Source organism: Sinocyclocheilus rhinocerous, unplaced genomic scaffold (assembly GCF_001515625.1).
Source record: "Sinocyclocheilus rhinocerous isolate Xijiao unplaced genomic scaffold, SAMN03320098_v1.1 scaffold942, whole genome shotgun sequence".
Lineage (NCBI taxonomy): Eukaryota > Metazoa > Chordata > Actinopteri > Cypriniformes > Cyprinidae > Sinocyclocheilus > Sinocyclocheilus rhinocerous.
Genome location: NW_015627890.1, coordinates 945419 through 961705, shown reverse-complemented (window position 1 = coordinate 961705; position 16287 = coordinate 945419). Strand labels below are relative to the sequence as shown.

Genomic DNA, 16287 nt, shown 5'->3' with positions numbered 1-16287 from the left:
CCACCATCAGCGAGGAGCCGCCCATCTGAAAGCCACACAACACAGATCTGTGGAGGGAGTGAAGCCTGCAGACCTGGAGCCGCTGTCAGCATCATCACACGTCCATTTGCATTCCAGCTTCAAACTCTGAGCTTCTGCTGTTGCTGCTTCAAATTGTGAAAGAATTCTTGTTTTAAAGACCGTTTTCTTAGTCTAGTCTTGACAAGGCTTGGAGACAAAAGTACGTGACTATGTATTTTGAACACAGTTATTAAATGGCCCTCTATTATTGGCCAAACAGCTAAAATAAATAAACAAATAAGAAATATATTTAAAATAAATACATTTTATATACAATATATATATATAATATTTTGGATCCAAGGAGGAACATACTGTATGTCTGTTAAATGGTGAAAAAAATCTAAATCCCTAAAATCAAAACTAAAAGTAAAAAAAAAAAGTAAATAAAACAGAATAAATAAACAACTACATTGTTTTGAGAGTTTAGCACATTTTCCCGAAAATGTGTGTGTGTGTGTATATATATATATATAACCTTCAATTTTTTCCCACTTAAAAAATTATAAAATTTTTACATTAATGAAATTTTGTGGGGAAAAAATGTGCTCAAAACATTAAAGAATAGTATCAAATAAAATCATATGTAACTTTACAATAAGTTTCCATTTGTTAACTAGATTTAATGCATCAACTAACATTAACAATGAGCAATACATTTGTTGCAGTATTTATTAATCTTTGTTAACGTTAGTAAAATACAGCTGGTCGTTGTTAATCCATGTCTCAGGTCCATAAAATAACATTAATAGATACAACTTTTGATTTGAATAATGTATTAGTAAATGTTGGAATCAACATTAACTAAGATTAATAAATCCTTTAGAAGTATTTTTCATTGTTAGTTTAACTAATGTTAACAAATGGAACCTTATTGTAAAGTGTTACCAAATATTATTATATATTATTTCCTATTCTAGGGTGAAATGCTTTTTTTATACTGTGCCAGTACCATGAAAATCATGTGCCATGGTATTTACATGGTACTCGGAGGTAATTCATTGAAAATGTTATGTTAGTGATATTTTGTTAAAAAATATCAAATGTATTTGACCAATTATTTTCAGAATTGGTGGCATTAGATGAATCCATCATCCAGTTTCTGTTGCTTCTGTGAAGTTAGTTTTTATCATTAAAGACTGAATTTGCCATATTTCAGACCCAGATGCAAACAGCCTGATTACTGCAGTCTGACGCATGGTAAAATGAACTATAACACTGGATTTAATCCAGAGTGTTTGAGAAATATTTAAGATGTCAGATCCATTGCATGATGTGATAAAATTGACAAACATTTACAATCAGGAAGACAATAACAAGCCAAACAGACAATCCGGATTTGATAGATTTAGATTGCTGGAAACTTCAAGTGCTCACTTTAATCAACCTTTAATTAAATGCAAGGTTTCTGATTAATGTGATGAGCTTAAAGGTCTTCGTTTGCAAGTGAACAAACGCTCTTTCCTCGTCATTAGCAGTGTTTGCATGTTCAGCGGTCACGCTCTGGCTTGCATACATGTTTTTTGCTCCAGATGTTTCTCTTACCATGGGATGCTGAAACATTCCTGCCTGTATAAAATGCAATGCCGAGAATGATTTTTATTACTTAATCTGTCTTAATGCAACTTATGTCTGTAAACTGATGATATTCTGATCAAAGTTCTTTGTTACTCTATATCATCATATCTAATAGCCTAAATAAAAATATTTTTAGCAGAGTCAATATATGCCTCGATACGTATCATCACAAAAGATTTGATGTTACAATGACAGTATCACGTCACAAAAATGTGTTGAACACGTTTAATTTTCATTGATGTACTGTTACACTTTTTACAGGAACATTTTATATAAAATGTTAACTAATATGGTGCCTTTGCATAAAAGAGTGGCTAAATAGCAGTAGTCAGAACTTACTTTGTTCTTAAATGAATTAGCACACAAAACACAAGCGTTCAGGTTGGTGTCTGATGTTACAGTAAGTCAGTCAAATAATTGTGTTGAAGTACATATTTGGTGCAAATAAAGGCCATGAATTAATAGAAAGAGAGCAAACCTACTGCTCCAATATACACAAGCGACAACAGTCATTCAAAACGTAACTTCAAGGACATCTAGCATATCTATTTATCAACTACTGCTCTCATAGAAACATGTCAAGGTCACATTTCACCCCAAAATCATTTCAAAAAGCAATAAAAAATGATTAAATGTACATTAAGAATGTGAATCCTGTTTTTAAGATCTCAATTTGGCCTAGTGCAGCTGAACATTTTATGGCCTTTACAATTAATTAAATTATTGTTATTAAATTCAATTCCAAACACTGTTACATTCTAATGTTTTTAAATCGTACATTAAAGGCAGTGCAACAAATACTTCTGTGATGTATGAACGCTACAAAAACAGGTTTCATTTTCCTCTATGCAAAAAGAATTTTTCCTCAGGGTGAAATATGACCTAAACGTGTTATTGACAGGTTTCTATGGTTCATCTTTATGTAAATACAATTATTTTTTTTTTAAATAAGGCCATGTATCTTTCTTTTTTTCTTCCTTTCATTTACAAAATACACTTCAACATGTATTTAATAGACTCAGGACTCACGGAAATGAGGTTATAGTGGCAGATCAAGAGATGAATGTTGATCATGTAACAATTTTAACGGACTAGTTCACCCAAAAAAATTACGTTTTTATCAGCTGTTTGGACTCTCATTCTGACGGCACCCATTCACTTCCATTGGTGAGTAAGTGATATAGTGCTAAATTTCAAATTTCAGTGCTAAACAAACATCTACATCTTGGACGGTGTGAGGATGAGTACACTTTTTCATAAAAATGTTCATTTTTAGGCTATTCCTTTAAGATGCACGTAAAAATGGTTACTAGTCTTAAAAAAAAATTAAAAATTTTAAATTAAGGCCTGCAGTGTAACTTTAAAAAGTGAATCAAATAAATTGAAATCACAGAATTCTCAAATGGAACACAAACTGACATTTGAACGATTATAAAAGTTCTTTTTTTGCTGCCATTAAAAAGATTCATTCACAACCCTCCAGAAACTCATGCAAGTATTTTTCTTTTTTAACTACATAAATAATGCTTCAGGATGCATGTAGCAAAGCCATTCCAGTTCATAATCGACTCGGCTGAATTTGACAAAACTTAGTAAATGGTATCTAAATTGTGCATTAAAACATGTAATACATATTCTAGAGCAAATCATCCAACAAAAAACACATAAATCCAGTTCTTCACATGCCATTTCCTAACAAGAGACGGAGACAGGAGCTTTGCTCAGAGGTAGTCATCCTCACTGGAGGCAGGTGAAGAGTCTTCATCGGGACACACGGAGCCCTGGGAGCTGGCAGAGGGGGTGCGGCTCATTCGCCACAGCTGGGACGCGAAGGCCCGCCCCCAGCTGCACGGCCGACCAATAGGCCGCAGCAGACGCACCAGCTCCGCCGCCTCACGCCAATCAAACGTTCACTTGCTGTGGCCGCGTGAATTCCGCTGCTTGCTCATGGTGGTCAGCATCTGGCTGATGTAGGACGTCAACAGGTCATCCATTTTGTAGCCCTGTTATGAAGAAACAAGGGAAGTAAATGCACAAATGGCCATTTTTCTTTCATTAAATCATTCATATAAACCTGCTGAAAGTGAGTTTTTCTCTCACCAGTGACGTCTCGCACAGAAGCTTGCTGCCCTGAACCAGGTTGCCGATAGTGATGTGGAAGTACGTGTTCCCGCTGCTCCAGTTGGAAATCTTAGTGAAGGGATACGTGGTTAAAATATCCTGTGGATCGAGAACAGAGAAAACACAAACATCACTGCACACTGGGATCAATATTTCATTGCTGAGAAGTCGCGTCGATGTATAAGTAACATTGTATTAGTATATTCAGAACAGGGCTATTACAGTTAACTAAAACTAAAACCATAAAACATACTTTAAATAAACATTGCCTGAAATTAAACATGTAATAAAAATGAAAATATAATAATAAAAGCTAAATATTAATTCAAAATATTATTAAATACTATATGATATAAATTATACTAAAATAAAATTACAGAGTTTGACTGCAATGCATTATGATTTATTCCTAATTTTTTTTATTTCAGCTATACTTGCCAAAGCAACATTTCTCATTTTCATTTATATTTTAAAATAACTAAAAATAAATAAATGACTAATAAAAAGAACAAAAAAAAAATTACTAAAACTTTAAAATTAAAATGCAAAATAAATAACTAATTTTAAATATTTTTAAAAACTATTCAGAAAGAATGTAAAATACGCAACAATAAAACGAAACGCTATAAACATGTATTTTAGTTTCCCTCACTCCACAACAAATCCTTTACATTTAACATTATTCAAAACAGAACAAGAATCAAAAATTAGAAATTGTATTAAACAAACATAAATTATAATGCCATTCATTAAACAACATATACTATAAACACCAAGCATAAATACATTTATTTTTTAAAAAATGTATTAAAACTAGTGAAACTAAAACTACTGAAACGAATGCATGTGTTTGTGTGCTTGACATTAATTGCCTTATATAAGTCGGTTTGTAATATAATTTGCAGTGCATTTCAGATGAAAAAAAAAAAGGAAAATACGGTCGTTGCATGTCGAAACTTTAGTAAAAAGCAAGAAAAAGAAAGAAAACTCACCTTGTTCTTGGGGTCGATCAGACTGACTCCATATTTATTGATGGCTATCAACAGGATCTCAGGGAAGTGTGGCTCCGTGGTTTGCTGCATTGGGATCAATGAAAAAAAAAAAAAATTCAACAAGACAGATCGGTCCATCCAGAGAAAACATAAAAATGAAATTGAGCTCTTAAGAACTCTGCAGTCGTAAATAGCAAGTAGAAAAGTGGCAGTTTGCCGAATAGCACAGTGACAGTACCTTCACTTCAAAGAAGGCAGAGCCAAACGTGGGCCATTTGAAAATGATCTTCAGAAACATCAGCTTGGCTTCCTCCCTTGATTTCCCAGCATGTCTGTTGAAGTACGCCACAATCGACTGCAGATCATAAAGATGATGTACACTGTGTCAATGCTACTACAAGGATCAGTATGTGAAGGACACGCACAGCTGAGATCATTGTACGTGTGACACAAACCCTTTTCCAGTCGTCGGGCGAGAGCTGACGAATCAGGTCCTGAGGAATCAGCTCCTTCAGCATCTTGGGAATGCTGGGAAAGTGGGATTTGTCATCCTCGAATTTGACCCGGTAGATCAGAGCGCCGAGCTGGAAAACCTCTTCTCTGGAGCATTTATGATATCCACGCAGATACTTGGGAAGTTCCTACACACACACACATGCAGATTATGAAGACAGGCTGATGTGATATGCTGTATTTGATACAGTACAGGGTTTTAACCATGGTTCATTCATAGTTTCGTGATGTACTATATAGATGCAGCTCACCTGATAATAATGGAAGATGGAGTCTGCGAATGAATCTTTGCCTGGAACGGTGGTCGTCCACAACTTCTTCATGAAAAACACCTGGTAGGTCAATGAAGGCACTATACCTGAACATCAGAGTTAGAGCCATTACTTTTTACCCTTTGCATTGCATTGCATTGCACTGCACTGCACTGCACTGCATGTGATATGCTGTATTTGATACAGTACAGGGTTTTAACCATGGTTCATTCATAGTTTCGTGATGTACTATATAGATGCAGCTCACCTGATAATAATGGAAGATGGAGTCTGCGAATGAATCTTTGCCTGGAACGGTGGTCGTCCACAACTTCTTCATGAAAAACACCTGGTAGGTCAATGAAGGCACTATACCTGAACATCAGAGTTAGAGCCATTACTTTTTACCCTTTGCATTGCATTGCATTGCATTGCATTGCACTGCACTGCACTGCATAAAATAAAATAAAAGCAGCAAATTTCTTTTTTTTTTGCTTCTTTAGTTTCTTGAGCAGCAAATCAGCATATTAGAATGATTTCTGAAGATCATGTGACACCGAAGACTGGAGTAATGATGCTGAAAATTCAGCTTTGATCACAGAAATAAATTACATTTTCCAGTGCATTAAGATAGAAAACACATATTTTAATTTATAATAATATATCACATTTTTCCCTATTTTTACTATCAAATAAATGCATCCTTGATGCATCCTTGAGCATGAGACTTCTTTCAAAACTTTAAAGAATGTTACCAATCCTTACCAAATACTAGTGTATCATGGTACTGACATCCAAATAATGTCAAAAAAAAAATATCCATGGTAATGTTTTGTTAATGTACATGAGAGATGAATAGAGTAAACCCTACAGTAAATGTGCAGTAAAATTCACAGCTGTACCATCTTTAGCGGGTCTCGCTTTCTTGATCCAGTCTGTCAAATGGCGGACAAAGTCGAAGAAGAAATCACCCTCAGGTACACTTATCACCTACAACACACAAACACAGACAAAATAACAGGAATCCCATATTATTCTAAACCCATAACCTACTTAGTTAATGGTTAAGCTTGGGTTAGGTCCAGAAAGATGTGCTAGATTGTCAAAACCCCATTGCCCAAAGACGATGCTCTGGCTCACTGTGTGATTTTTACCTTATCAGAGATCTTGACAAACAGACTGAAGCCGTCGGGTGATTTGAGCAGCAGTCTGCCGGAGATGTTCAGACAGAAGTCTTTGGCCTTCGTGCTGGACTCCACCTCAAACGCCTGAAACACACAGCGGGAACCGCAAAGCTGTGTCAAACACTCCCAAATGCATTTCAAGGAATATTCTGGGAGGGTTGAAAATTCAGAAATGTGAAGCTTTATTCAGTGTTATTCTAGCAACACTGATACTATTATAGTTTCTGGTAATATTTTGAATTAGATTTTATTTTTATATTTTCAGTTTATTTTCTGTTTCTGTCATTTCTATTCGTTTAAAAAAAAAATTCTATATAGATTTTATTCATTTTTATGTATTAGTTTTAGTTTATTTAGTTCTAGTTATTTTGGTACTTCATGTTAACCTAAGTGAAAATGAGAAATGCTGCCTTAGTAACTAGCTGAAATAAAACAGATTTTTAAAAATATTTTTTTTCAATTCATTCTTATTAATTTACTTTAATTTTATCCATTTAAGGGCATATTCTGGGAGGATTTAAAAGTAGAAATGTGAAGCTTTTATTCAATGTCATTTCAGTATCATTGATATACAATTACAGTTTCTGTTAGTATTTTGAATTAGATTTTATGTTTTCACTTTAATTTTAGTTATAGCTTTAGTTATTTTGTTGTGTTTTTGTCATTTTTATAGTTATTTTTAAATATAGTTTTTATGAATTTTTATTTATTGGTTTTAGTTTATTTAGTGTTCGTTATTTCAGAACTTGAAGTAAAACAAGTTTAATTTTTTTATACTTTATTTCATTTAATGTTTATTTTATTTCAAGTAATAAAAATGTTTTATTTATGGTTTTCATTTTAGTTGAAACCTACTTTAATTTATTTCTACTTTAATTCATTTTATTTCAAGTTTTATCGTTCTAACAAAATAAATACATTCATAAAAATGTCTTTGTTGAAGCTCACTATATCAGTGTCACCTCCGAATCACATTACTGTACAAAAAATCAAGCTCTCCATATGTTTGATGAGTCATAAGCATATGCAGGTCTGCCTCACCTCATCAGTGTCGTCGGGGAAGTAGACTTTGTGAAAGATCTGTGTGGTCTTGTGCTGAATAGCCTCCACCTCCACAAGGTGCGGCGGATACTTGCGGGAACCGCTCCTGCACACAAGCAAGCATACGGCGTCCGTGATGAGCCATTCATACTGTAACACTCACATTCACAACATCACGACTAAAGAGTCCTCCTGACTGAGAGCTCAGAATGGAGTGACATTCAAAGAACAGAAAAACAGGGTGAAAGAGATAAAGAGGACATGACGTCAAAACCAAACTGCTTGATTATGAGCATCCAGCGGTTCAGACAGAGATGAGTAATTCCACTTCAGGAACAGAGTCATTTCAGGAGCACTGGTGCATTCAAGCTCAAGCTGGTGAGTCGTAATTACATCATCGGAAGTGACAGAAAGTCACTTTGTTTGGTGCAAGATGGTGGTACAATCTCTTCATTCAAAATAAACTAAAACCAATCTACAAAAGGAAGAACAAAGAATGCACAGCAGGTGTGTTTTTACTTTTTTCATGTTTACATTTATGCATTTGCTTTTGCAAATCTTTTTGCAAACTTGCACTGTATTTGAGGTATACATTTTATCAGTTCATGCATTCCCTTGGAACCGAAACCCATGATCCTGGTGTTGCTAGTGCCATGCTTTCCTTTGAGCTACATGTTTTAATTTTTTTTGTTTAAGAAGCCATTGCAAATCAAATCATTATGCATTCTATCATAATTGTACAATACTATTGTATTTTGTATAGGTAACTTAGCTAGTTTTACTGTAAATGACACTGAAAGGTCCAGACAGAAACTCTGGGCTTTAAGTTTCCCACTTAAATGATTTTTATTGCTATAAAAAATCAAAACGACGGTGGGGGTCGGTGCTGAGGTGGGCAAGTGACATAACCGGTGTTGCGGCTTAACACCGGTTTCACCGTCACCACCGTCTATCGCGGCAAGCCTAATGTGCATTTCAAGTCTTAAAAATACAAACGCAGCAAATTAAGAATTTATTATGTCTTTTCTTCTCCAAAAGCACCCAAAAGCAGTGAAATATCACCAGCTGATCAGGATAAATGAGTTACATGAAGGAAGAAAACAGCTATAAGTCCCTAACCTTTCTAAACTGACAAAAAAGAAAAGAAAAAGAAAATAATACAAAATAAATTCATAGATTGGACTAAAAGATCTTCTGCATATTAAGAAGTCTGTGCAAAAGTTCTTTTTCATGGTATATTCTACTTCAGATGGCAGTATCTTTGCAATATAAATATGCTGTTGATACATTAAATGCATGTACGTGTGGTGAGGGAGTGTTTTCACCGTAAAGCTTTCTGCAGTCTCTGCATGCAGTCAGAAGCCAGCGGATGATGTTTCTTCGACTGTAGAAACCTCTGGACGTGCGGTAAGAGGACGTTACTGGGAGGAAAGAGACCGGCACACAACCAGAGCAACTCCCAGCCCTTCTCCTCACTGTACCTGCACAAACACACAGCATTTTTTAACATTCTATTCGCCAAAGAAAAGAAAATATATCACAGTTTCCACAAAAATATGAAGCAGTTTTCTACATTGATAATAATCAGAAATGTTTCTTGAGCAGCAAATCATGAATGATTTCTGAAAATCATGTGACACTGAAGACTGGAGTAATGATGCTGAAAATTCAGCTTTGATCACAGCAATAAATGCTGTTCTTTTGAACTTTCTATTGATCAAAGAATCCTGAAAAATAAAATGTATCAGTTTCCACAAAAATATGAAGCAGTTTTCTACATTGATAATAATCAGAAATGTTTCTTGAGCAGCAAATCATGAATGATTTCTGAAAATCATGTGACACTGAAGACTGGAGTAATGATGCTGAAAATTCAGCTTTGATCACAGCAATAAATTACATTTTACTATATATTTAAACAGAAAACTGTTTTTTTAATCGCCAAAAATATTTAACCATCCTACCCAAAATTTTGAATGGTAGTGCATACTGGCAGAAATCACAGCGTCTGGCTATAAACGTAAAGGAGAGACGTACTTGACATGGTTTTCAGTCATTTGTTTGATGATCTGGCAGTAGATCTCATCTTTCAGAGGCTCTGCCTTCAGCGCAGTCTCGAAGATCTGGTCTGTGAGCTCATTCACAGACCGCGTCCGCTTGGACGGATAATCGCCCATATATTTCATTATAGGTGCAGGAGAGTGGGTCAAGGAACAATCAGAAAGAAGATAATATCCATGAACTTCTAGAGTTTAAACTCAAAACAAATTAAATCACGTTACTCAATAGCAAATCAAAATTAGAAGAAATACAAAATTATATTTTGGTGAAAGAAAATAATGCCTATTTTAAGCCCCAAGTCAAAAAAAAAAGATGAAATTTTATTTTGCTTTAAAAATTATGCCTATTTTAGGGCCCAGGTCATATTTCAGCCCATAAAAAAAAATGTTGCATAAAGAAAATAAAGGCTGATATAATGCCCAGATCATATTTCAGCTCAAAATAAAAAAATATATATATGAAATTATGTTTTGCATAAAAAGCCTATTTTAGGGCCCAGGTCAACCCAAAATCAACGAAGATAATGAAATTATATTTTGCATAAAAAATAAAGCCTATTTCAGCCCAAAATCAACATAAAATGAAATCTCTAGATGGCTCACTCAGCACTTCACAATCAGTCACAAGGACGCATTCATCATCCATGTATCCCAGGTCTGAAGGATATCAACGAAAGCCATGCAGGCCTCCTGGGAAAGCTCCTCATGGCCCACACACTTCTTCAGCAGGGCCTGTTTGATGGGCTCTCGTGTGCAGCACCACAGTTTGTCTCTCCCGCGGTTCTTGGTGATCATCACTCTACTGAGCGTGTGTTTGGGAGGAGGCCTGGATGAGCGGAGAGGGTCAAGGGTCAATGAGGGTCAAAACACATATGCAATTGCATGAGTTAATTATGTGTATTAAATGACTGCTTACATTTGTTTTTTTTTGTAAAGTCAAATATTATTTTCCTTAGAACATGAACTGATGAATCGTGCACAATAAGACCAAGAACAGGGTGGAATTTACATAAATAAAATAAAATAAAATAAAATAATAAAATAAAATAAAATAAAATAATGAATGCTAGCAACAATCCAGATTGGAAATTAATTTACTCAATTTACATTTATTTTATTATTGAAAAGCATATTATTAAAAATAGGCTTTATTTTCTATAAAATGTTATTTAAGCAAAATATACATTTCTTACTCTTTTTATTTCTTTCTTCTATGACATGGGTTCAAAAACAAGCTTTTATTTTGGGCTGACATGGGCCTTAAAATGGGCATTTAATAGGCTTCAATTACATTTTGCATAAAGAAAATTAAGCCTATTTAATTATTATAATTATTCATTAAATCAAGAAAGAAAAAATAGATTTTTTTTTATTTTGCCTAAAGAAAAGAAAGCATATTTTAAAACCATTAAGTTCTATATTTGTGTCATTATTTTTCATGAGAATAAATTTCATTCTATGTTTAAAATAATAATCATATTTTATAATATTTTATAAATTCATAAATAACTCTGTCTGGACACAATACTTTTTATTCTATAAATCAGAATTTATAAAAACTTAATTAAATTTTTTTTTACTACTTTAAACATCAAGATATTATACAGAAATATACAGACACAGATTCTTTTCTATCTTGAATTTAGGCAGAAATATGACATGTGCCTTAGAATAGGCTTAATTTACTTATTATAAAAAAATATAAAAATTAAATTTTGTATAAAGAAAATAAAGCCCACTTTAAGACCATTACAATGTTTTATATTTGTCATATTTTTATAACAATAAATCCCATTCTCTGTATAAAATAATAAATAACCCTGTCTGGACACAACACTTTTTTTCTATAAACCAGAATTTAATTCTCTTCTTAATTTTATTTAATTTATTCGATTTACATGTATTTTCATAATGCAAACACAGATGGTGTAGAGACATGAATGGTGTCCCTATATATACATAATTGACATGTATTTTGTTATTTGAGACGGTGTGGGGACAATGTGGCATCAGAAGTGGGGTCGTTCACCTGAAGTAGTCATAGGAGAATTCCTCCAGCGTGTACGGCTTCATCCTCTCCTCCGTCTCCATTACAGGAACATGGGAAATCCGGATCGACTCCTGCCGTTGGTCTGGTGTCATGGTAACCAAAGCCTGAGCCGTGCAAAAAAAGAATAGCCGTCGAGAGGGCAAAAAAGAGAGAGAACGCGAGACAAGGACAGAGAATGTGAGAGGGTTTCATAAAAGACTGCAATAATAAATATGAAACGCCCCCTGCAGCTGAACATAATATTATAATATCAGTACCACGATATCAGACGGAGGTCTAACGACTGTGGGCAGCACATAAACACAGTCTGCAGGGAAATCTCCTCTCTGTTTGGTTCTGTCGTTGATCCCGTGAGCCCAGCCGGATGTCATGACCTGCTCGCCCGTGTCCTGGTCCAACAGAATGAGGTCACCTTTCCGGAAGCTCAGGAACGTTGAATCATCGCCGGCTGATCAGGATAAATGAATTACATGAAAGAAGAGAACGGCTGTAAGTGACACTAACTCTGCAGCATCCCAAATTAAAATGAGTTATTAAAAAACAGAATTAAATTCTGATTTTCAGACAAAAAGTATTGTGTCCAGACAGGGAAATTCATTAGTTTATAATAATAGTATTATTATATTAATATATATTAATAATTAAAATAAATAAAAAATATTAATATTTTATACTGTGAATTTGAATTTTTTTCTCCTTAAATATGTGCTTAATTGTCATGAAAAATATTTTTAAAATAATGGTTCTAAAGTAAGCTTTATGTTCTTTATACAACATATAATTGTATATTTTTCTGTTTTATTTTGGGCTGAAATACGATCCGAGCCTTAAATAGCCTTTATTTTCTTTATGAAAAATTACATTTCATATTTGTTCTTTAATTTTGGGCTGACATGAGCCTTAAAAAAATCAGGCTTTATTTTCTTTATGCAAAATATAATTTCATATTATTTTAATTTTGATTTTGGGCTGAAATATGACCTGGGTCCTAAAATAAGATTTATTTTCTTTATGAAAAATATGATTTTATATTTTCTTCTTTGATTTTGGGCTGATCTGGGCCTTATACATACATACATGCATACATATTATATAAATTATAATATAATATAATACAATATAATATAATATATAATTTCTTAATTTTCTTTCTTTTGATCTTTTGAGGTTGAAATATGACCTGAGCACTAAAATAGGTTTTATTTTTCTTTAGGCAAAAATTGTTATTCTTTTTTTTATATTTTAGGCAGAAATATGACATGGGCCCTAAAACAGACTTCATTTTCTCAATGCAAATGACCTGCTCGCCTGTGTCCTGGTCCAACAGAATGAGGTCACCTTTCCGGAAGCTCAGGAACGTTGAATCATCGCCGGCTGATCAGGATAAATGAATTACATGAAAGAAGAGAACGGCTGTAAGTGACACTAACTCTGCAGCATCCCAAATTAAAATGAGTTATTAAAAAACAGAATTAAATTCTGATTTTCAGACAAAAAGTATTGTGTCCAGACAGGGAAATTCATTAGTTTATAATAATAGTATTATTATATTAATATATATTAATAATTAAAATAAATAAAAAATATTAATATTTTATACTGTGAATTTGAATTTTTTTCTCCTTAAATATGTGCTTAATTGTCATGAAAAATATTTTTAAAATAATGGTTCTAAAGTAAGCTTTATGTTCTTTATACAACATATAATTGTATATTTTTCTGTTTTATTTTGGGCTGAAATACGATCCGAGCCTTAAATAGCCTTTATTTTCTTTATGAAAAATTACATTTCATATTTGTTCTTTAATTTTGGGCTGACATGAGCCTTAAAAAAATCAGGCTTTATTTTCTTTATGCAAAATATAATTTCATATTATTTTAATTTTGATTTTGGGCTGAAATATGACCTGGGTCCTAAAATAAGATTTATTTTCTTTATGAAAAATATGATTTTATATTTTCTTCTTTGATTTTGGGCTGATCTGGGCCTTATACATACATACATGCATACATATTATATAAATTATAATATAATATAATACAATATAATATAATATATAATTTCTTAATTTTCTTTCTTTTGATCTTTTGAGGTTGAAATATGACCTGAGCACTAAAATAGGTTTTATTTTTCTTTAGGCAAAAATTTTTATTATTTTTTTTAGATTTTAGGCAGAAATATGGGCCCTAAAACAGACTTCATTTTCTCAATGCAAAACATAATTTCATATTTTTGTCTATTGATTTTAGGCTGAAAAATGGCCTAGGCCCTAAAATACGCCTCTTTATGTAAAAATTTTTTTTTTTTCTTTTGGTAGTAGCTGAAATATAATCTGGCCATGCATTAGTGAGATTCACCCATTTAAGCGAAAGCAAAAGTATAAAGGTCCATTGATATGATGTGTTTGCGTCCTTTTCTCTAACCTGGACTGGGGTTGTCCTGCAAGGCCACAACAAACTTGGATCTCTTCCTGAGCCCCTCTAGGAAGGTGACCACCAGGTCCCGTATGTCCTCTGCGTTACTGGAGGTGAACGTGTACTCGTCTCCTTTGATGGTGGCCAAAGTGAAGCTCTGGGCCTGATGCTTCCCTCCTCTGACAAACACAGAGGCTTTTAGCTTCAAAGCTCAAATCATGTGGAAAAAAACTTCCAAATGAATCTCTGTGAAAAGCCGTACTTGCTGCTGGACACAGCAGTGATCTCCGGGAAAGAAAGCTCCAGAAGAACCTGCTCCTGCTCATCCACGAAGTAAACACCAGTCCAGTTTACAGCCACGATCACGTCATTCTTGGGTAGACTAGGACCTTCAGAAACACAATATGCTAAGCATAAACACCCATCTGTAAACATACAGCGCACAAACGTTGTGCAATATTAATGTGACATCATTTGTGAAAAAAAACATACCTGAAAATTTAAAGGCCTCATAGAATCTTGAGAATAACAAAGGCCACTTATAACGAGCAAAATCCACGACTTCCTCCTTCACTTTCTGAGGGTCGACCCTCTTCTGGGTGTAGATGCCCTACAAACACAACATAATGGGTTACTAACAGCTTTGTTGATTTCATTACAGTTCAAATATATAATTGTTCAGAATGGCATACTACCTACTAGTTTTTGAAAGAAAGTTGTATACAGTGTGTATTCTGTGCTTAATATTCTATATGCATGAAACACTTACTTTGCCAAACTTACTTACTTACTTTACATTTGCCAAAATGTGCAGAGTTCAACCAAAGTACACAGTGAAATACAATGCATGACTTTCCATTCCCAGTTAGAAGAGTGAACCGACAGTAACATCAACCGTGTTGCATTGCGTCTCATTCTTGACTCTTAATTTGATCAATGCCAAAAGACAGGAAATTTTCACAAAAAAAAAAAAACAATAATTTAAAGGCTAAATAAATCTTTATTTTTGAGCTGATAACTTGTTGAATCTAACAGAAACATGTTTAGCACACATTTCACCCCCAAAATCAAAACAAGTAGTATATTTTCAGGTATATATATTTTTTTAAATGTACTTTAAAATAATGTCAAAAATAATGTAAAAATATCTGTGGTCCTAAAAAAGGCTCAATTTTTAATGCAAAATATAAATTCTATATTTTTCTCTTGTTTTTGGGATGAAATATGTCCTGGGCCCAAAAATTTAATTTATTTATTTATTCATGCAAAATGTAATGTTATATTTTTTCTGTTGATTTTTAAACCTTTTCATGACAGTTCATTTCATTCACATTTTCCTCATTGAAATTCCTCATTGAGGATTTCTATTTTAAAACCTATTTTAGAATTAACATTGAGATTTTTTCCCATGACATTTTTATGATAATTCATTTCATTTTCTTATTTTACAGTATATAAAAAAAAGAATAGCCTTTCTGTTTTTATTTCTTTTAATTTTGGGATGAAATATGATCCTGACATGGTTTCTTGACAAGTTTTGTGAGGATTTTGTCGACTTTACGCCACTTACTGGAAGCACTCCGAAGAGTTTTCTTGAAACTGTAAAGCCTGATGTATGAAATAATTGTCAGAAAAATAGTTTTTAATCAAACTTTTAGACTGAAACGAAAACAAGAACTTTACATGTGTGTTTTTGTTGAGTATCATATTCGATACATCAGGTTTTTATGGCTCATATAGTATGATATAGTGAGAATATGGAGCTCAAACTAATTGTCTTGAAAAATAATGACAAAAATGTAGAAAATCTTAATGGTCCTAAAATAGCCTTAATTTTTAATGCAAAATATAATTTCACTTTTTTCTTTCGGTTTTGGGCTGTAATGTGACCTGGGCCAAAAAATGGACGTTACTTTCTTTATGCAAAATTTAATAAAATTTTTAATCTGTTGAATTTGAAACCTATTTCTGATTTAAAACCTATTTTAAGAATTTTTCCATGTGACATTTTCATGGCAGTTT

General features: G+C 33.3%; 1 protein-coding gene across 1 annotated transcript in view; it reads right to left on the bottom strand.

The window, feature by feature from the left end:
• Positions 1–2936: 2936 nt before the first annotated feature.
• The window catches only part of myo7aa (myosin VIIAa), a 51458-nt gene continuing 38107 nt past the window's right edge, over positions 2937–16287 (bottom strand). Inside the window, exons 28-44 of the mRNA XM_016547453.1 lie at positions 14758–14875; positions 14528–14654; positions 14275–14444; positions 12108–12298; positions 11830–11954; positions 10469–10626; positions 9778–9931; positions 9066–9221; positions 7741–7846; positions 6670–6783; positions 6418–6505; positions 5784–5890; positions 5207–5392; positions 4990–5106; positions 4752–4835; positions 3739–3858; positions 2937–3641 (exon numbers count right to left, since the gene is read on the bottom strand). Coding sequence (XP_016402939.1) covers positions 3549–3641; positions 3739–3858; positions 4752–4835; positions 4990–5106; positions 5207–5392; positions 5784–5890; positions 6418–6505; positions 6670–6783; positions 7741–7846; positions 9066–9221; positions 9778–9931; positions 10469–10626; positions 11830–11954; positions 12108–12298; positions 14275–14444; positions 14528–14654; positions 14758–14875 — 2214 coding nt within the window. The 3' untranslated portion in view covers positions 2937–3548. The remainder of the gene's footprint in view (positions 3642–3738; positions 3859–4751; positions 4836–4989; positions 5107–5206; positions 5393–5783; positions 5891–6417; positions 6506–6669; positions 6784–7740; positions 7847–9065; positions 9222–9777; positions 9932–10468; positions 10627–11829; positions 11955–12107; positions 12299–14274; positions 14445–14527; positions 14655–14757; positions 14876–16287) is intronic.